The sequence below is a fragment of the Melopsittacus undulatus genome, chromosome 7, assembly GCF_012275295.1.
Source record: "Melopsittacus undulatus isolate bMelUnd1 chromosome 7, bMelUnd1.mat.Z, whole genome shotgun sequence".
NCBI classification, from domain to species: domain Eukaryota; kingdom Metazoa; phylum Chordata; class Aves; order Psittaciformes; family Psittaculidae; genus Melopsittacus; species Melopsittacus undulatus.
In genome coordinates this window covers 27,106,976-27,129,547 of record NC_047533.1, presented here as the reverse complement: position 1 = coordinate 27,129,547, position 22,572 = coordinate 27,106,976, and the positions used below count along the sequence as shown (strand labels likewise).

The window sequence follows — 22,572 nt, the reverse complement described above, 5'->3', positions numbered from 1 at the left end:
AATGCTCTTGAAGTATTAATTAAATCTTTAAATAAAAATAAAGATAGACTTCAAAAATATTGCACTGAAAAGAAGCAGTTTAGAAAGTGGTAGTATGTCCTCTTGAGATTTCACTGAGCTAATGTGTATTTCTGTACATGACAGTAGTTTATACTACTAAGTTTTGAGATGCTTTGTGTGTAATTTTAAATACAGGAAAAAGGTATACTGTGGCTTACAGAAGCAAATATTTTGTATTCATATTGAAGTAGATTTTATAAATATTTTAAAACACTTAACATTGTATGAACAGAGGAAGTTTAGATTGGATATAAGGAAGAAGTTCTTTACTGTGAGGGTGCTGAGGCACCGGAATGGGTTTCCCAAGGAAGTTGTGAATGCTCCATCCCTGGCAGTGTTCAAGGCCAGGTTGGATGGAGTCTTGGGTGTGAGATGTCCCTGCCCATGGCAGGGGGGTTGGAACTTGATCTTAAGGTCCTTTCCAACCCTAACTAGTCTATGATTCTGTGAATATTAAATGACAACAGAATTAATAAAACCTATGCAACAGAGAAGAACTAGTCTAGAGATGCATGTTTGAAAATGAGTAATCTAGATTAATATGTACCTTTTTCATGTGGAGAGCAGCAGAGCATTTTCAGCATATCAGAAAAATGTGTAACGAAAGTGTTACGGTTGCTACTACCAAAGCAAAAATCAGGAACAGTTCAACTAAAACCGGTATATATGAGGGGAAGATATGCACAAGCCAACCTCTTCTAAGGAATCCCAGAAAGGGAGGGATGTAAACTTCAATTTTGGACCATTTTAAGAAGCATTATGTGTGTAATAAATGCAGTTCACACACTTTTATAAACAGATTAACAGAGAAGCAATGGTCATGATCTTTCTTGTAAACAGTAGTTGTTTTTTCTTTCTCTCATCACACCCACATATTGTTACAGCAGGAATAGTGCATATTACTGAGAGTCAAATGATGGTATCACCCATATGTCAATCAGAATTCACCTCACAAATTACTTTAGTGATTTTAGTTGGACTATTTGTGGGGTAAAACATTTAACAACATTAAGGCTATCAGAAACCCATGTAAACCTGTGCTGGTGAGTCAAGAGTATTCTGTTTTATTCTAATCTTCAAGATGCTTTTGTTGCCTAGTGCCTCATGCTGCTCAGTGTTAGCAAGGTTCTAATAACAATGGTTGCCTTGGTTTTAAATTACATAGCTGTTGAACATAAAAAATCAACAAAAGTGCCAGCATCTTGGAAAACTCTTTTAAATGTATGTTTTCAGTATGCCATTTATAAAACTATGTGAAATAATAGTGAAGTTGTTCTTTTTCTTTGCAGTTACCCTGTCTAAAAACATGAATTCCTTGATGTTCCTGACCATTCACAGGTCAGCTGCTGCTAACCATGTTTGTGCTGATGAGTGGCAAGAAAATTTAAGCCAACTGGCCTGCGATCAGATGGGTTTAGGGTAAGGTCAGTAGTTTGTAGCATTGATGAATTTCTTAGGACAATCAGAGTGCTGGAGTTAAATGTAAATGGCTGTTGATGGCTGCAATACTATACCTAGTATGGAAATTTTCATAGAGAAAAGAGGAAATGAAATTTTGTGAACTATGTCAGGAACAAAAGCTCACTAAAATCTAGGGACTTTCACCAGTTTATAATTATAACTTGATTGATATTAAAAGAGTGTGTTGGAAAGATCCTGTGGTCTTGCCAGACCTTGATATCTGAACTTGCTGTTATTGCTGAAGCTCATAATTGTTTGGCAATGTGATAGACTGTGTCTTCCTAAAGAATGAAAGTGGACTTGTCTTAGGAAACACAGGAAAATTCCTCTGCATCCCTTTTTATTCTGCAATAAGTACTGTGAGCTTGGCCAGCAGGTACGTTTGACTTGGGTATCTTTACAAAATGAAATGTTAAAGCTCTCTGTGTGGAACTGAGAAAAAAAAAAAAGTCTCTATGCATCTTTGTTGTTGCATTCACACTAAACTAATAGCTGTTTTATGGAATAGTTGATGCAAAATGTAACTGTGGGATAAACCCCAAGTGCTCTGATATCCAAAGCTCTCTCCTAATAGGGAAGACAGCCAGATGGCATAGAAGGTATCTTTTGTCTGTGTCTGAACCCCAAACTTTCTGCTTTTTACCACTACATATACTGACGTGCAATCTTGTTCTTTGTACCTGTGTTAAAACCACAGAAAGGTAACGACTCTGGGTTAGCGTCTGTACTTAACCTGCCCTGTATTACCTTGCACTGCATGGATGCTTGACATCAGTTCTAACACATCCCCTGAATCCAAGACCAGCTGTACTGAATGGACTGCCTGCACTTCTAACACCCAACAATTCCTTACTCCTTTAGCTGGTTTAGTATAAGTAATGTTGACATTGTCTTTATGCTCTAACTTCTGTAACATCCTAATAAGCTTAAACTCCTTTGATACCTTCCAAAATAGCTATTGCTTTAATGACTATTTTGTTGTCTAAGAACAAACTGATGGTCTTAACATTAAAAATATTTTATTCTTAATATTTCAGTCTCATAGTCCTAACCTAAGATTTGCTTAACTTTCCTGTAGTGCTTGCTGCTAGGAAAGTGAAAAAGGTATTAAAGTATAACAAGACCTCCGACTGCTTCCTTTTTTCAGAGGTGTGCCTAGACTGAAATTAGCATGAGTAGGAGCATGATATATCAAAATTGAGACTTCTCAGTACCTTAGACCAGGAGTTACAGGGATTGGTAGCATATGGTATTTTTATTTTTTGTAAAAGACTATTTTTCATAACCATGTCTGGTGTTTTCCCAAATGACAACACCCAATAATGTGGAAATGTTTAAAATATGAAAGCAGTGTGTTTCTAACAGCTTGTAGATATTTTTTAATTTTTCAGCCTAAATTAATCTGGAAAAAATGAAGATAATTAAACAATGTGCTTAAAGCTAGGTTAGTTCAGCTGACAGTGGTAACACATTTTACAGAGTATAAGTCTGTTTATTTGGGAGGTATAAGCATTGTGCCTGAAGCAACATCAAAAGTAATTCTGCTCTGCCTATTTCATGAAATTCGAACTATTTTCCTGGCTGTTGTTCAACTCTTAATTCCACAGATACGTATTTCTCCAGTGTTTCACAGCATAATGTATGCAATATTTTGTGTGATGCAGCCATGAGAGTTCTAAGCATTGTCTGAAAGGCTTTGGCCTAATGGTGGCTGTTGGTCAAGTTATGCAGTGTGTGTCCTTAACAGTTCTTATGTTTTCCTCTAGTGCAAAAAGAATGTTAAAAATGAAGTAAACTTTTGTCTATATACTGAGAGCCTAATGGAAGCTCTTTGTTCAAGTCTTAGCTTTCTTGGTTTATGGCCAGAGGAGGCAATCATATCACTTGATATGAATGCCTGTTCATCTCAGGACAGAACATTTTGTTCAGAGACCTCTATTTGAGTCCCAAATTTAAATACAGTAAAACATCTGGCAATTAGGCTTCCTGCTAACACAGGCAGAGAACTGAACAGCAATCACCATCAGTGTCTCAAATAAAGGACAGCTATATCCTAGTGTGTGCTGCAGAGGGTATGCTGTTGAGGATGGGCATACTATGCAGGTTGAAAATGTTATGTTAGAAGACTGTAGATTTGTCTTGATGTGTAGTTGAGGAAAACCACTTTCATATATTCTGAAGTCCCCATTTTTTTTAATGGAATGGTCATCATAAAACCAGGGTCTGCTAAGGTCTGAATTTTGACAAAACCAGCAGAGTTGTTCTGTTAGTGTAATGGTTTCATTCTTTCCTGCATACAATGAGATAACAAATGTAATAGTGATAAGCTTCATCAGCTTGTACTCAGCACAGTACAGAGGAATCTGAGGTGATCTTGTTCTGGTCTAGCATGAAATCACAGCTGTTCACCAAATTACTTGTAACTTCGTAGCTCTGCTACGTTCTCCTGCTGTTGTTGCTCCCTTTCTTGTAGGCTGTGCCATTGGTGATCCAGTAAAACAGGTAGCTCCTTTTCCTTGTATCCTGTGCCAGAGCACCTACTGTGTGTATGTTTGTGAATGGGAAAGGCTAATTTCTTTATGCTGCCTGGCCTTTTGCCGTTCTGAATATATTCCGCACTCTTTCTTTGGTACAGCATTCTTTAATAATATTTGCCAACTAAGCAGTCAAGCTGCTACACCAATAACTTTTTGTTCTCACATTAATTATTCTGCTAATTACTTTCTAATTCTACAACAGAAATAATGGAAATTCAGTTTAATGTCTTATTTGTTTAAAAACATCACAGAAACGAAAAATTAAATACTTCTGTCCTACCCACCATAGAAATTTGAACTTCTGAATTTAACCTACTTTATTTCCTCCAAGAATAAAAATGTCATTTAGTAAATCAAATTCTGTGCCAAAATGAAGTATTTGAACTCATAAATTCCATGTGGATATCTAGACCCACTCAACCAGATGTAAAATCTGCTTGACTTACCTTGAATACGTACACATTGTCCGTGGCTGCAGTGTGTTCTATTAAATCTTTAGAGGATTTAGTAAAATAGCAAGTTCTTCTGATTACATGTTTTTTGGTTTTGGGTTTTGGGTTTTTTTGGGTTTTTTTTTGAGAACAGCAGCAAAATAGCAATCGAAATTTACTGAAAATGACATTACAAGCTGTGGAAGACTGTTTTAGTAATTTTGAGCAACCGTAAACCAGTATTAAATTACATATACTTTAATGAGTGTATGAGAGTTGTATTAGCTTAAATCTGATAGAGTATGTCTCATCTTTCATGTACATATATAATTTAAAAAAATTATTATTTGGATAAGGCTTTTTTCAAAGAATTTTCAACCTAGTATTTCCTTACAAATTGTAGCAATTGCTTCAAATAGTAATTAAGTGTATGGTCACTTACCTCATGTAATACTTTCTAGCTCCATGACTGGCTAGTTTTTATTTCTTTAAATAAAAAGATAATTATTATTAGTCATTTAATATCTCCAGCAACCTTGGACCTTTCTGAACGTGCTCCTGGGCAACTGGGTGTAGGTTGTTCTGCTTGACTAAAGGGGTTAGACCAGATGACCTTCAGAGGTCCCTTTCAACCTCAATCATTCTGTTATTGACTAAAAGAAATAGAAAGATGCATGAATACTGCCAACCCAAAGAAATGTTCTTATTGTAGTAGCTGATCACAAGTCCTTTTTTCAAACTCTTTTACATCACAGCTTGTACAAATGGCATTATGAACCCCTTTTTTTATTATTCCAAAAGGGGCTTCCAAGTCAAATTTATTCAGTGTAGCTCTAAGCAGATATTACATCTGTCGGTCCTGAAAATTCATTCTGGAATCTTCAAGCTGAATTGCTTTTTTCAGACTAATATGTTATGACCAGAACAACTATGGGAACATTTCTTAGTGAATAATAATTCTTTAAAGGAAAATGTTGAACAAAAATAACAGCAGATTTTATGCAAATTCAGTGAATAGTTTCAGCAGGGAAAAAAGTCTGAGAAATCAAGTTATTTTGTTCTGAAGATTTTAAAATGAAACACTTCTTGTTTTAGTTAAAAACAAAAAGTGCCCATGTTTTTAAAATTAACTGCTAATTAACTTCTTTAACTTTGCGTTTCATTTGAAATTGAATTAAGACTTCCCTCTAATAAAATCTATATTTTATTTGAAGTTTTCAATTTAAGTGGCCCAGAATGTTCTTTTTATAAGTTTAGCTACTTGAATCTTATAACTTACAGAGACTCAAATGACAGTGTTGTGGTTTAAACACAGTCAGCAGCTGATCCCAAGTAAGTGAGCAGCCACTCACTCACTACCCCCACAGTGGGATGGGGGACAGAATCAGAAAAGTGAGAAAACTCCTGGATTGAGATACTACAGTTTAATAAGGAAAGCAAAAGCCACGTGTGCAAGCAGAGCAAAACAAGAAATTCTCTACTTCCCATTGCAGGCAGGTGTTCAGCCATCTCCAGGACAGCAGGGCTCCATCATGTGTAATGGTCACTTGGGAAGACAAACACCATTACTCTAAACATCCTCCCATCTCCTCCTTCTTCTCCCAGCTTTATGCGATGAGCATGATGCCATATAGTATTGCTTATCCCTTTGGTCATTTGGGATTAACTGTCCCAACAGCTTGTGCACCCCTAGCCTGTGTGCTGTGGGGTGGGATGAGGAGCTGAAATAGCCTTCAGGATGTGTAAGTACTGCTTAGCAGTAACTAAAACATCCCTGTGTTATCAACAGTTTCCAGCACAATTTCCAAACATAGCTCCATACCAGCTACTATGAAGGAAATTAACTCCATTCCAGCCAAAACCAGCACACAGTGAAAAAGCAAGCAATTTTTTTTTCAGCATAATAACATATTAACTCATTCTTGATAGCCTCAAGTAGTCTATCAGTTAGGACATAAGGCAGTAGACATTTTGAAACCTGGAAATATCACACAGATTACCTGCTTTCCACTAAATATATAAAGAACTATTTAATCATGCCATTTTAATGTTGTGTTGATGCTCTGAAATTTTTTAATCTCCATTTTCATATGTCTTCATATTAAGATTTCAAACTTCTCTGATTTCAATCAATTTGATGTTTTCCTCCATATTCTATGGCACAGCCATGGCTTCTGTCATGGTTTGAGCATGTTTTGAGGGTGTTTTTGTTCAAGGTTTTTTTTCCAGCCAGGGGGAGGCCGGGAGGAAGGAGGGACAGGACACCTGACCCAGGCTAGTCAATGAGGTATTCCATACCATAGCACGTGATGCCCAGGATGCATACTGGGAAAGAGAAGGCTGGAGGGGAGAGCTCTGGAGAAAAATGGAGGAGGGAGCACATGGTGCTCGGCCGGGCAGGGTGGAGTGAGTTATGGGTCGGTGGCTGGTGGGGTGTTGTATTCTTTTCACTTGCTGTTTGCTGTATCATTATTATTTGTAGTAGTAAATGGCAGCAGGGGTTTTGTGTTATGCCTTAGCAATTAAACCGTTCTTATCTCAATCCGTGGGGGCTACATTCTTTGGATTCTCCTTCCTAACTCTCCGGGAGTTGGGGGACTTGGTTTAAACCACGACATTTTTGGCGCCCAACGTGGGGCCCGAGGGTTTGAGATAAGAACAGATCTGAGCGGATTTATGGTCTCTTGTCACAATGCTGATTTATTGGCTCTTAGAGGTTTTTCTCTGGATCTCGCTGTTTCGGGATTTTACCGGGTACTTGGTGTATGGATTGGATGTGTTTGTGTTTGTGTCGGAGGCTTGTAATACGGTGGGGCTCCGGCAGCAGGGGGGGATGGACGTGGCCGTGGACTTGGACTTGTACCAGGCCGTCCCGCTGCTCTTCGCCGTCCTTGTCCTTATCCTCGTCGTCGTCTGTGTGGAGCTGCGTGAAGCCAGGAAGGAGCGGCCCCGGGAGCTGCCGGCAGCTGAGGCTGCCAGGGAGAGCGGCACGGGGAGCCAAACGGCTGTGGCACAGCAGCGGGAGCAGGCGGGGGAGGAGCGGAGCAGGGCGGTAGCTGAGCAGGGGGATCAGGCTGTGGGGAGGGTGAGTCCTGCGGCCGTTCCCGACCCTCCGACGGCCGAGAGTGTCCCCCGGAAGTCGCCCGCCGACTCCCAGCAGGATGCAGGAGACTACGCAGCACTTCCCAGCAAGGCAGAGGAGGAACCGAGTCCTGCCGCCGTTCCGAACCCCGCAGCGGCCGAGAATATTCCCCGGGAGTCACCCGCCGAGCCCCAGCAGGATGCAGGAGACCACGTGGCACTTCCCAGCAAGGCAGAGGAGGAGGATCCAGACTCGGGAGAAGAGAAGCTGATAGTGGGAGAACTGGCAAGCAGGGCAGCTACATCAGCCCCAGTGACAAGTGCAGCAGCATCATCTGAGAGTTCTGACGGTTATGAATGGCTTTTGCGTGCCCTTGGGACCTGCCTGCTGATTGTGATGGTTTTCGGCATGGTGGCCCATACACAGAGTGTGTTCCATCCACAACCATTTTGTCTGATCCCAAAAGTTAAGCAGAGTCAGGTCTGGGTCTTGTCTAAGTTTAGACAAGTATATAGGAGCACCAGGAGACTGTCCCCAAGTCTGGACAGTCATGAGTGGCAGGGCATGTGGGACAGTATAGCCGGGTATCTGATCCACTGGGCCCCTCCAGTGCTTTGGAAGCATTGGAGGTGGAAGGCAGCTGTATGGAGTCCCCAGCAGCAAGCTGTAGAACTGCTGAAGGGGACGGTGAATGATTTTGGTGGGCCCAGATACTTCAGGCTATTAGTCCAGAGATGCAACTTAGAGATGTCTCATGATCGAGGGGTGGACTTAAGAGTGATGGTGTATTGAAAATGTGGGATCTGGGCATGACGTGAATGGTATGGAATAAGGGGTGGATAATGTCATGGTTTGAGCATGTTTTGAGGGTGTTTTTGTTCAAGGTTTTTTTTCCAGCCAGGGGGAGGCCGGGAGGAAGGAGGGACAGGACACCTGACCCAGGCTAGTCAATGAGGTATTCCATACCATAGCACGTGATGCCCAGGATGCATACTGGGAAAGAGAAGGCTGGAGGGGAGAGCTCTGGAGAAAAAATGGAGGAGGGAGCACATGGTGCTCGGCCGGGCAGGGTGGAGTGAGTTATGGGTCGGTGGCTGGTGGGGTGTTGTATTCTTTTCACTTGCTGTTTGCTGTATCATTATTATTTGTAGTAGTAAATGGCAGTAGGGGTTTTGTGTTATGCCTTAGCAATTAAACCGTTCTTATCTCAATCCGTGGGGGCTACATTCTTTGGATTCTCCTTCCTAACTCTCCGGGAGTTGGGGGACTTGGTTTAAACCACGACAGCTTCATAGAATTCTGCTCAAGACCAAGAAACATCTCAAACAGTAAGTAAATACAGGCAGGAAAAAGATGCTGTTCCAGCTCTGAAATAGGCCTGATTTGTTTTATATTAGTGCCCATACACACATTATTCATTACTTTCTGGCAGAACACAAGGCTTCCTTTTTCAAGCCTGCTGTCAGATGAGGCTTAAAACAATCAAATTACAGAAGCTGCACAGAGGAATATTACTGTTACCTTGAAGGGAGAAGGAATCCAGCTTATGAATTATACGTTATTCTGGACTTGCAATTTAATACGTGTAAGACTTTTCCACAATGAACCAGGGAGAATGAGGTATAACAAAACCCCATTGCTGTACATATGTATCCCAAATTATGTTAGTTTTAGTGATAAACAGAATATTAACTTCATAACCTAAAATTAGTCTCTCCCTTCTATTTTGGTCTTTTTGGTTTTGGTGTTCTTTTTTTCATTACGGTTAAGTATGCTGCTTGTGTTCCACTATAAACTATACTATAAACTTTGAATGTTGTGCAGAGTGATCAGCAGATAACAGGCTAGAATGCTTTGAAAACTGTTTCTTTTATATTTCCATTGCACAACTTGTATAATGAAATTGCCCTAAACATTACTTTGCCCTATTGTGAGCACATTTGTAATGTAGAAGACAAATTTGGTTTCATTTGTTTTTTTAATTCTAAAAATCCCCTTCTTAAACACACAGAAGGGAATCCATAGTTTTAAAGGAATGTATTAAAGGAATATTCTAATTTTAAAGTTGAAATTTGCAAAGTTAGCAAAAATCTAAGTTAGATTTCCCATTCAGGTAGACATAAGTGCTGCAGCAAATTAAAATGTCCTGCCTTTCTGATTTTGTGTGACTGATTTTGTAGAATCATTGAGTAACTTCTTTTGAAATTGCTTTAGACTAAAGGGAACTTCTTAGATTAAAGAAATTAGAAATGTTAGAATTATACGTGCCCTTTGATTTTCATCAGGTCTAGCAGACATGCTAGATTTAGCAACAAAACTAACTTGGCTGAGGCAGAAGCTATACAGTGACCTGAAGCTGGAAGCGGTGTTCCAGTGAGAGTGGAGATGTAGTTCGAAGTTACAGTTTCTAAGATGGCAAAGACTTAAGAATTAGGGCTAAAGTAAGAAAATGATAGGTTGTACATTGCTCTTCAAAGTAGTTATTTCTGCTGAAATTTGTCCAAGAGCTTTTAAGATCTATGGCTATGGCAGATCTCAATTATGGCTGCCAATAGCGATAGCCAGTAGTTTTGAGAAGTTGTGGTGACCAGCTGCCTAAGGCTGAGAACTCTTAGGTATGCCATATTTCATTAAAAAGGGACAAAGAATATGCAGAGATTTACAAGCTAGTTACCTAATTTCAATTGTTAACTAATAATTACAGAAGTATAGGATCTTAATGACAGCAGAATATATTTATCAATAACAAGTCATGTCAGATTCCCTTAATTTATTCCTTGAAAAGGCAGAGACATCGTGGATAGGGAACAAACAGTAAATGTGATATATTTTTCACTTTCTTGCTATGTGAAATGACTTTTGACATAAGTAAGGAGATGTGAACAGAGATTAAATGATACAAGACTGCTGATTCATTTTCAAAACATAAAGATATATTGGTGGAGGGCTCAACACATCGCAGTGGATTTAGGATGATATTCAGTGTTGCCATGAGTCATTCAGATGGTAGAGTGGAGACCATGCTTAATAATTTCTCATTCAGCATCAAGCTGGGAGGATCTGAAAGCGTTTTGGAGGACAGGATAAGAAATTAACCATTTTTTTGACAGATGGGAGAAATGGCCTGAATTAGCCAAGAGTGTTTATGAGTTATCCCTCTGGCGTATTCAGCTTGTGTTAGATTTTGATTAGATGGGGAGAGTTCAGAATAAGTCAGCAGGAATGACCAGAGGCCTAGAAAGCGTGGTCCATGAAGAAAAGTTGAAAAGTCTGGGTGGTCAGTCAGGGGTCAGGAAGTATAGGAACCTTCAAACATGTAAAATATTGATGCAGAGATGTAAGGAATAAACTCTTCTCTGTTTTTGGAGGAAATAAGAACAAAATAATGAGCTTAAAATGATAGGAAGATTTAGAACAAACACGAGAAAAAAAATTGCTAACTCTAAATCCTGGCATATCTTGCCTGGAAATGCTGAGAATTCTCTCCATCACTAGAGATTTTTACAAATAGGGCAGACAGATATTTGTCAGGAAGAATTTAGATACAGTTGATCTCATTTTGGATTAGGGGAATGGATCAGATGGCCTCATAAGAGTTCTTTCATCTGAGTTTTCTGATAGTTAACTGTTTTGGTTAGCTGCTGAGTGAAAGAAAGCCTTGTGGAAGGATTTTTTTCATAGGTCCTAGTCCTGTTTTATTCCTGATAACACTGCAGAGGATCTAGTGAAAATCTAGGTGAAAAACAAATTATCTTTCACCTCTAAGGTTGATATTTCTGTCATATCAAATGTGAGTGTGTGCGGAAGGATAAAACATTGCTGTTGGTTGCGTGTCTATTGTAAACTTACTGAACTATGTCACTTTTTGGTATGATCTTGGAGAGGTCCATAGACTGAGATTATAGGCACCCTAAATACTCGTTGAGTATTTTGAGTGGTTTGAATTCAGGAGCTCTATCATTCTTCTGGATATAAAGATTTACTGTGCATATATAATGTGACACATATGAGACAGTTACATTTATGTGGTCTATTCAATAATAGATTCTTATAATCCCACTGGTTTTAAAATAATATTTCAGTACTCAAATGGTTCCACCCAGATAGCACCACAAGATGTTACAAAGTCATGTGGATTCAGGTAGATTTGTAATTTATCTTAAAAGCATGGTGGAAGACCTCGTCTAAAGATGATCACTCATAAGGCATGAATTATTGTTACTGTGTCATGGATGTCTTATGTTTGTAGATATAACTAACAAATGTACTGAAGTGATACAGATATTTCAGTGACTGTATTGTAGTGTCAAAAGATGCTCTTATGTACAAAAAAAACCTCTTCAAGTAACTGTTAGATTTTTTTTAAGATTAAGCTCTTCAGCATAGGTACTGGTCAGTATAGAGTATTTGTACTGAGGAACAGAATCATAAAGTCCCCATTGTAACAGACATGTGGAGAACATCCAGTCCTTCTCCCACATGAAGCATGACTGTTGGCAAAACGAGATAGGCTCAGCCACTGCTGTTTAGCCAAGTCTTGAGAACCTTGGTGGATTGAGACTCCACAATCTCTCTGTCCAGGGCTACTCCACCTTCCTAGTGAAAAAAGATTTATTTTTCATCTGATAAGAATGTCCAGAGCTGCAACTCTATACCATTTCCCCTTGTTTTACCCTGCAGGACTACTGAGAGAAGCTTAATTCCACCACATTTTAACTCCTCTTCAAGTAGCTGCAAAGCTTTCTGAAAGTGTTTAGTAAAAAAGGTTCTTTATTTTGCTTGCCTGAAACTGTGAAAGATATTACATATGGCCACGCACAAGACTTTTATGCAGAATGACTTCATCCAGGTCAACCTTGTCAGGCCACTAAAAAAGAAAAAAACTTGGCAAGAGAGCTAAATTTGAACTCAAATAGTAGATTGGTATCTCAGTTGGCAGCTATAGCCCTGTCTGTAAGAAACTCAGTAAAGCAAAATACTCTTATGAAGAAATTATACACCATGAGTTGATGTGCCTCTGCCCATTGAAAGATCCTTCTTCCCTTTCCTTAGAGTGTGTCCACAGAAGAAATTGTGTGCTACAGCTCCAGGAGGGGCTGTGTAGAACCTGCTGCATTTCTGCAGCACAGGGTCTAGCTAAAATGAGTCCTTGGTACTCTATATATACCTCCTTTTCTCTGAGTGCTTTACAGTCCCTGGTGTAACATATGCACTTGGCATACCAGCCCCTTGCTGGATGCTGTCTTAGAATCAGAATCTCAGACCAGCCCATGTCCTTCTCCTCTAACATATTTAACTTGTGTTCTCTCACTCTCTGGCAACTGCCAGAATGCTCTGGTCTCTCTACAGATGTTAGCTATTGACTCCAACTTTCTTTAGCTAGAAATGAGATTCTTAGGTCCCTTTTATTCTTCCTGTTGCTAATTAGAAGCGGTGGCCCTTGCCTATTTAAAAGAAAACCATGAATAAAAATCATCAAGGGGGGGAATGCTCTATAAATGTTTACAGAGAGTGTTCTTAAAATGTAAATTAGCTACGGATTTTAAGCGTATTACATCAAGCTGTGACTGCCAAGGAGAAAAGGCATAGCTATAATTTTACTAAGTACAATAGCTTGTATTAATAATTATAAAACCTCATACAGGGTTAAGTGTCTTTTATATTGTTGCCCTGGTTTGGAAGTACATGTCTGCTTAATGATGATTATAGCATCACACACTGTAATTCAGAACTGCAGGTTTCAGCAAAATAATTTGATATGTGGGATAATGTAGAATTTGGATCCATCAGATGGCATAATGTTTGCAGCTTTTAGCACATTTTTTGAGTTACACATTTTGTAGATCAGGCACTTTTTACATCTACATGAAATATGACTGCACACAATTATGAAATGGTAAACATAATTGTTCCCAGATGATCATAAGGCAGCATGTCATCTTAAGAAGAAAAGGTTTGTGTATGTTTGGTGGGAAGAGAGTGAGAAATAAGCAAATGCTGGAAAAGAAGAAAGGAGAATTTTATGTGTTTGCTGTAAGCAGGCACTAAGGAAGAAAGTGCTGCTCTTTTTGCAGCAAACAGCTTTCTCTAAATGAGGAAAAAATGCAGTCTTTAAAAGTGCTTGTTATATCTGCCTGCACATTCTCAGTAGCAGATCATGGAATAAGTTTTGTTTAATATGCCCAGAGAAGGTTCTGAAAAATAAGTCATGTTACAGGCAGGATCTAGTCAGTTCTGCCAGCCCTGCTGAAAACATTTCCATGTGGTTTCACTGACAACTTTAGCATAAGAGAATTCTTTGATCTTTGTTAATTTATACAATGAAGTGAGTAAAGGTTGCTGCACTTTTGTAAATATTTAAAAAGAAAAACAGTTAAGACTGAAATTGGAAATAAAAACAAGCTCATAACCTGGCTGGCATTTCTAGCTACTGCCCTGAGATATAGGGTTCAGAGGCAAGTGCTGGGACTCATCTCAGTTTTTCTGAACCTTTCTCATTCTCTTTTTGATGAACTAGGATTTAGAATTTGGCCTTTGACCAGGGTTTAGAAAAGCACCCCTTGAAAGTCCTTATCATCAACAGAGATTGATCATGGATGCTTCTGTGCTGGAAAGCTGCATGACTTGTAAAGCCATTTAAAAAATACTCTTTTTCCCATTTTGTATTTGAGATTTACTAAAACAGCAATTTCTTCAGTGGCTTGAGTGTATCAGTCAATAACTAAACTGAGGAAGTGGATATATGAAAACATTTCCTGGTGAAGCATTCTAACTTATTTTCATATTTCTGTTAATTTGTTGCAGAAGGATAGGTTTGACATTGTCATCCATGATTTGTTCTATTTTGCAAAGCAAACAACTTGGACTTAGAGATATTGTCAAATATTATTAACAAGACCCAGACTGCTCCATACTGTTGAATTTTAATGGATTTGCAAAGATAGGAATGTAAGAAAATATGAATATACATGTAAAATTGTATTCCTTTTTGTCTGTTTGGAGACAAGAAGCTGGAAACAGTATGACAATGTATGTGTTACAGTAAAGGCTCTTAGTGTTTCTGATTCCAGTTCTGGTTCTCGTCAAAAAACACAGCACAACTGACAGTAATATGTTAGCTGGCCTGGCTTCTTGGGGTGATTTCATTCCCCTAATTATGACTCTGCCACAAGTGGCTTTGACGTAACATTCAGCTGTATATCTTTAGAGTAAACAGGAGGCATTAGGGCCTCTTCACCTTCATTAGTGTAACATAGAAGCCTACTGGAAGATTTATGAGTGTCTTTCATTTGTTTCAGGGGACCATCCAAAACAGAAATTGTAATAGAGAATGAGGAAATGCAGAATCAAAAATGGCTGAGCCTGCACTCAGACTGGAAGAAAAAAAATGCATCAACTTTACATGCTCTTCTAGTGAATGGGTAAGTAACAGATAAATGAGATTGGTTTCACTGCTGTGGGTAATCAGTTATCAGTGGAGGATGATAAGCTCCCTTTGACAAGCTCTTTATTTTTCCAAGGTATCCATGTATAAATGCCACCACATAGAATCATAGAAACAAGGTGCTTGGTGACAGCCAACATGGCTTCAGTAAGGGGAAACACTGCATGACCAATTTCATGTCCTTCTATGATGGGGATATGGAACTGATGGACAGGGGTAGAGCAGTTGACGTCATCTACCTGGACTTGTGCAAAGCATTTGACACTGTCCCACATGACATCCTTGTCTCTAAATTGGAGAAACATCAATTTGATAGATGGACCACTCAGTGGATAAAGAACTGGCTGATGGTTGCACTCAAAGAGTTGTGGTCAATGGCTCAATGTCTGGCTGGAGACCAGTAACGAGTGGTGTCCCTCAGGGATCGGTGTTGGGACCGGTCTTGTTTAATATCTTTGTCGCTGACATGGACAATGGAATTGAGTGTGCCCTCAGCAAGTTTGCTGATCACACCAAGCTGTGTGGTTCTGTTGATACGCTAGAGGGAAGGAATGCCATCCAGAGGGACCTTGACATGCTTGTGAGGTGGGCTGATGCCAACCTCATGAAGTTTAACCATGCCAAGTGCAAGGTCCTACACCTGGGTCAGAGCAATCCCAGGCACAGCTACAGGTTGGGCAGAGGAGAGATTCAGAGCAGCCCTGTGGAGAAGGACTTGGGGGTGTTGGTTGATGAGAAACTCAACATGAGCCGGCTTCAGTGTGTGCTCACAGTCCAGAAAGCCAACCGTATTCTGGGCTGCATCAAAAGCAGCGTGACCAGCAGATCAAAGGAGGTGATCCTCCCCCTCTACTCTGCTCTTGTGAGACCTCACGTGGAGTATTGTGTGCAGTTCTGGTGTCCTCAACATAAAAAGGACATGGAACTGTTAGAACAAGTCCAGAGGAGGGCCACAAGGATGATCAGGGGACTGGAGCACCTCCCATATGAAGACAGGCTGAGAAAGTTGGGGCTGTTCAGCCTGGGGAAGAGAAGGCTGCATGGAGATCTCATAGCAGCCTTCCAGTATCTGAAGGGGGCCTACAGGGATGCTGGGGAGGGACTATTCATTAGGGACTGTAGTGATAGGACAAGGGGTAACGGGTTCAGACTTAAACAGGGGAAGTTTAGATTGGATATAAGGAAGAAATTCTTTACTATGAGGTTGGTGAGGCACTGGAAGTGGTTGTCCAGGGAGGCTGTGAATGCTCCATCCCTGACAGTGTTCAAGGCCAGGTTGGATAAAGCCTTGGGTCATGTGGTTGAGTGTGAGGTGTCCCTGCTCATGGTAGGGGGGTTGGAACTGGATGATCTTAAGGTCCTTTCCAACCCTAACGGTTCTATGATTCTGTGATTTTATGATTCATTTAAATTACTTTTTATTTCTTCATCTAGAAGAAGACAATTACAGGATGGTGCATAATACCTGGAAATCTTTTTAACTCCTTTCCTTTCTCACTTTTTCCGCTAGCCTAATGGTATCTAAATGCTTTTCTCCAGGATAATTCAAGAATAAACACATTAGCAAATGCAAAGGCAGGTCCACAGTCATAGTCTGTTTAGTCACCAAAGTACAAAACAGAACATGTAGCACCCACTCACAAAATGCATCATAAAGCTGAACTAATACTTTGCATTACCTCCAGGAAGACACTGGAAATCACAGATGATCTGGTATAAGAATCTCTTTATGTTTCTTTTTACAGTTTGTATGGTTTTCCACAGCTGGTTCACAGCAGTGAGTACCTGTGCTGATGTTCAAATTGACAAAAATTACATCCATTAATTGAAATTTCCACTGTTTTTTTGTTTTAATATTTAGACAGATGTGTCGGAGCAGAAGCAAAGTGGCTCTCTTCTGCACTAAAGCAGGTAAGAGAGAAGTGCGTATAATACAAAGATATTTTCTGAGATGTGCTACATTACATTAACAAATGCAAATGTTTAGTGTGGAATCATTCTGAAATTTGACTAGACTTCTGCAACATCCAGTTTTGCAGTGTTTTTCCCCCTTTATGCTATTAAGTTTCATCATCTTTTCTTCTTCTTTGACTACAAGGCTACCTGTCCTGTGAGAGCTTTGTTGAAGAACACTTAAATTATGAATTAGCTTGACACAGGGAAAATTAATGACAAAACATGACCTAAATATGGGAAACTAATCAAAACATTTACTACTTTGATCAGAAAAAGCCCCAGCTCTTATATGAGCCTGTCACAGGTGTTTGCTTCTGACATATGTTGCTTTAAGTATATTTAAAACCCATTGCCCTCTGAAGTTAAGTGGACACAGTAAGAATTATAGGTTACAAATAACTATTGCTCCTCCCTTGGGAGGCTGATTGCAGAAACGGGTGGTGTTCTTTGGATCTCTAAATCAGACCTAGTATAAACAGGATAAATAATGTCTGCTGTTTTACAAATCCAGGATACAAAAGTGAAACAAAAGAGGAGGGCTAACTATTTCAGAAAAGTAACTGCCTGGCAGATGGCAATCTGGAGTAATTTCCAGTGGAAGTGGCTTATAGAGTAGAATGAACACCATACTGGAATGTCTTCAAATTTTCAAATCTCTTCCCTTAGTAATTTCCATAGGCCAAGCAAGATTGCTGCCATGTAGCTGAGTAAACAGTGTGACATTCACCTGACACCTTGCTTAAGAAAAGCCTTATTATTGCTGAGCAAGTTTTCCAGAATCAGTTCTTATGGATAGTACAAAGTAGCTCAGACATGCTGCTAGCTGACAGAATGACAAGTACATAAACCCAGGACACCTTCCTAAGGGCAGCCTGGTAATCCCTGACAGAAGGGAAGTCAGGATCCCAAGCTTAGCTTGGTTAATATTTCAGGCTGAGCTGGTTAAATTAGTATCAGGAGAGAAAATCCTTTGATATAAAGGAAGGATAAAAATGGCTCAGTGTGTTTGATAGGAAGTGGGAGAGGGACTTCACACAAGGGCATGTAGGGATAGGACATGGGGGAATGGATTTAAACTGAGAGGGTAGGTTTAAATTAGGTATTATGAAGAAATTCTTCCCTGTGAGGGTGGTGAGACACTGGCACAGGTTGCCTAAAGAAGCTGTGGCTGCCCCATCCCTGGCAGTGTTCAAGGCCAGACGGGATGGATGGGGCTTTGAGCAACGTTGTCTAGTGGAGGGTGTCACAGCCCATGGCAGGGGTTGGAACTGGATGATATTGAAGGTCTCTTCCAACCCAAACTGTTTTATGATTCTGTGATATTATTGTGTGGTTGTTCAGGATTTAATGTTCTCTGTTATTCAGTGTAATTTCATGACTGTTAATATAATTCTGTCGACATTTTCCTTGTAGAAGGTCTTGTACATGCTGCCTTCGTGACAGCAATAGTAACACTGTGGTAACTCCCTTCTGCATCTGTTCCTCACTAGACTGTGGCCGTCGCCCAGCTGCTCGCATGAACAAGAGGATCCTTGGTGGTAGGACCAGTCGCCCAGGCCGATGGCCATGGCAATGCTCCCTGCAGAGTGAGCCAAGCGGACACATATGTGGCTGTGTGTTGATTGCGAAGAGATGGGTCTTGACAGTAGCACACTGCTTTGAAGGGTGAGAGGGCTCAGAGAGTTTTGCGGTTCATATAAATTTGCACATATGAATTAACCAAGTTTTCCCTCCTCTACCAAACACACTGGGGTAGGTAGCGACCTTTATAGAATGACAGTCAGGCAAATCACAGAGGCCTGGTTTTAGGAGACTAAAACAAGAAAGTGAATGCTATAAACCAGCATCAGCTTAAGTTTTCATGTGCTTTATTATTCATTGCTGGCACCTCTACTAATGAAAGCTAAATGAAGATGCTCTGACTTTCATCAGGAAACAGGAAAATGAAGAGCAAAACATTAATCCTATAGCTCTCATACAACTGCTATAGATTAAGAAAGTAATTCTGGACACCAGAAATATATATAGAAATAACCCTGGGAAAATGCTGTGGCCACTAGTTAGAAACTGGATATTTACTTACAGTGCAACTGACATATTGAAGTCACTGCCTTTTCTAATTATAAAGACTCCATTCCTCTATTAGGGGTGCTATCATTAAAAAGTCCGTATTAACTATTCAGTACCTCCTGGTATCTGAGTTTGTCTGGTAGATGGACAGTCTGGAGTGCAGAGCAAGTTCCGGTGTCTTGGGAATTGTCTTGGTCATTGACACCTTTTCAGTGCTGATAAACATTTAATTTTAATGAACTACAGATTTTGGAGTTAAGTTTATTACCTCCTTTCTTTTGTCCTATACTCAGTTGGGTTTCTAAACATAGCCGAAATGTGTGTTTTCTGCTGTAGTTAGCAAGTAGTTCTCTGCTAGGTGGTTGTCATCAGTGCTTAATCCTGCTTTAAACTGGTACTTGCTCATTGGAAATTATGTTAGACTACACTAAACACCTTTACTCCTGCTCAAGCCAGCAGCCATTCTGTGGTAAGCAAGTGTCTCATGACTGGTATTTCTTTAAAATATTAATCATCCCCCTTTTCAGAAATAATTTCAGTTTTATATTTGTGTTTCTAAGACACTGAGCTCTTTGCTATTTATTTTTTTTAACACATTTTTATGGTGTTCACAATGCAGGAATAAGTGAATATTTTTAGCACTTAGTCTTGGAACTTTAGGGAAAAACTCACAAACTGATCATGATGGTGAAATGATCATTTTAGTCTGAAATACCAGAATTTTCATGCAACTCTTAAGATACTGCAAAAATACCCTTTTTAGCAGTCAAATCTCTCTACAAGTTACAGAAATTACAGTCCTGCTGAGTACTGTGAAAAGCTGAAATTTCGCATGCTTTGATTTACACTGCTTTGAGGAAGTGTTCATCTTGTCAAAGGAGCTTAGTTACATGGAACTGTATTTCATCAGGTGTGAAAAATGCTGACTTGGGGGGGAGTTTAGAATCACAGATTAATCAGGAACCTGTGATTTATCCTGTGACCAGTTATGATCATGAGATTACACCCCCAAAGCCTTTCATAAGGTCTATGTTTTTCTTGTGTATCTCAACAGACACTTGTTCAGACTTCCCACTTGGCATCATGTGCATCATTTTTTTGTGATCTTATACGTTCAGCAAAAGTCTTAAGAGTTGTAGGAGTCAAAGCAACCTTTGATGTAAGGCATAGGAAGTATGCTTGGCACAGATTGAATGCCCAATAAATAAGGGACTTTTCCCACGGCTATTGTAAAAGAGGTAATTTTTGTAATAGCACTGCTTCTTTGAGACTCTTTGGGATTCCAGTGAAACTCATGGCTATCAGCAGCTCACTACTGAACAGTGCTGTTGCCCCAGTGAAACTTGTACATGCCTAGCCATGAGTATGGGAGCATCAAAGACCTGGGCAAGCTCCAAGAAACGATTTTGAGAGCCTTTGGCATGTAATACACCAAGTAATTGGTGGTCATATGTTTTCTGAAGGTATGAGCTTTAATTTGTTTGATAACAGACAGGAAGGAAATGGAAAGCATTGCATTTTGTTGCTCAGATTTTAGCTGTAAGTAATGATGCCTAAGGATTTGTTTTTTCTTGTAGCATTTTTTGTATAATTGTTTACAAAGTGTAATTGCAAAATGTCAGGGAGAAAAAATTCTTGGGTATTTTAGTTTAAAAGAATGCTCTTGTTTGATTGCAATTCCCCAAGTTTTCCTTTTTTTTTTTTTTTTCAAAGGAGAGAAAATGCAGCTGTTTGGAAAGTAGTGTTTGGGATTAGCAATCTTGATCACCCATCAGCCTTCATGCAGACCCGACTAGTGAAGACCATTATCCTCCATCCACGCTACAACCGAGCAGTGGTAGACTACGATATCAGCATTGTGGAACTAGATGAGGATGTCAACGAGACAAGCTATGTAAGACCTGTCTGTCTGCCCAGCAAGGACCAGCTGGTTCGGCCAGATACCTACTGCTACATCACAGGCTGGGGACACATGGGCAACAAAAGTAAGTTGAATATTTCTGGGACCCTTGGAAAAATATGTTAACCTTCTACTGAGTTAACCAAATAAGCAATCCTCTTAGAAAGCTTTATCCATGTATATTATTACTGGGCCTTATTAAATACTAGGGAACTGTAGCTACTCATGAAGGGATCTAGCTGTGACTAGAGCCTAGCTTTTTCAAATCAGCATCTTGAATTTATGCTCTTTAATCCTTACTGAGACAAGTGGATTGATTTTAAAAAACACTGAGGCTCTAGAAACTCATAGCAAGAAAGTCACCTGAATAGGTTATTTTACTGGTTTAGGTTGTATTCAGAACTGTACTGAGAAGGTATTAGATATTCTGGAGGGGGGAGGACATTCTTACTTCAGTGAAAGTGGAATGCACTGGAAACACTGGCATACAGGCTGAATGAACTTCTTGAATCAAAAGGCATAATCACAAGTGCTGGTTTTGTCTCTCCAATCAGAACATTAGTGTGCTTTCTTGTTCTGTGCCCACTGCAGTCATTGGTCCCATTACAAGAACGGATGTTATTACGGAATCACTGACTGGTTTGGGTTGGAAGGGACTTTAAAGCTTATCCAGTTCCAACCCCCTTGCCATGGGCAGGGACATCTTCCACTAGATCAAGTTGCTTATTTAGACAGAATATTTCTGCATGAATCATGTTTAAATCATCCTGGTCGCAGCCCTATTAATGCTTTAGCTGTTGAGTTTCTCCCTTCACCATTATAGTAACTACAAGGGAAGGTTGTTGCTCTGCACACTGAAGAAGGAAATTTTCCTTTCAGAATTGCTTCAGGTGGGACTTCACTTCAAGTAGCCAGGCCAGACATATGGCAAAAATTAAATTGCACATGTGAGGGATAGGCCATTTACTAGCAGTTCCACCTGTCTAAAAGTAGATGGCTACACAGCATTTAGTGTTTCATGCTGTAAGTAGAACAACTTTCCTTAGAATTCGAGTTCTGTCAGCTGTTTACACCCCGAAGAAGTCAATTTACTGTCTCCTGAGTGTGCTATTATCAATGACCTTTGAATTCTGATTCCCTGGTGTACTAGGTCAAATTTACACAAACATAACAGATATCTCAAAGATGCATCATAACTAAGTATTTGTGTGTTTATGTGGGTATAGTTTAATGCCTAACTGTTTCTCCAGTGCCTTTCAAGCTTCAAGAAGGAGAGGTTCGCATCATTTCCTTAGAACAATGCCAGTCATACTTCGACATGAAAACCATCACCAGCAGGATGCTGTGTGCTGGCTATGAGTCTGGCACTGTGGACTCTTGCATGGTAGGAGAAACTAACAGCCAAAAAATTGCTTTTAGAAATCAAAGTACTGTGATGTTTACTAGGTATAGCATACTTCAGCTACTACAGGAATCACAAGTGCCTATTTACATATTTTAACCCAACTTTCATTATTATTGGTATAGTTGTCAGCTTCAGTTTATGATAATGAAATGCTGCTTGATGACTCTTGAAGGTTTATCTGTATTCCTTAACTATTATACTAAGTTTTTATTTTAATTTATTTTAT

The 22,572-nt window shown here is 39.7% G+C and overlaps 1 protein-coding gene across 1 annotated transcript in view; it reads left to right on the top strand.

Moving 5' to 3' along the window:
• Nucleotides 1–22,572, top strand: part of CORIN (corin, serine peptidase) — a 136,830-nt gene that overhangs the window by 111,835 nt on the left and 2,423 nt on the right. The window contains 6 exon segments of the mRNA XM_034064575.1: nucleotides 1,350–1,479; nucleotides 14,870–14,992; nucleotides 16,877–16,926; nucleotides 18,462–18,636; nucleotides 20,755–21,026; nucleotides 22,192–22,325. Of these exon segments, the coding sequence (XP_033920466.1) occupies nucleotides 1,350–1,479; nucleotides 14,870–14,992; nucleotides 16,877–16,926; nucleotides 18,462–18,636; nucleotides 20,755–21,026; nucleotides 22,192–22,325 (884 nt within the window).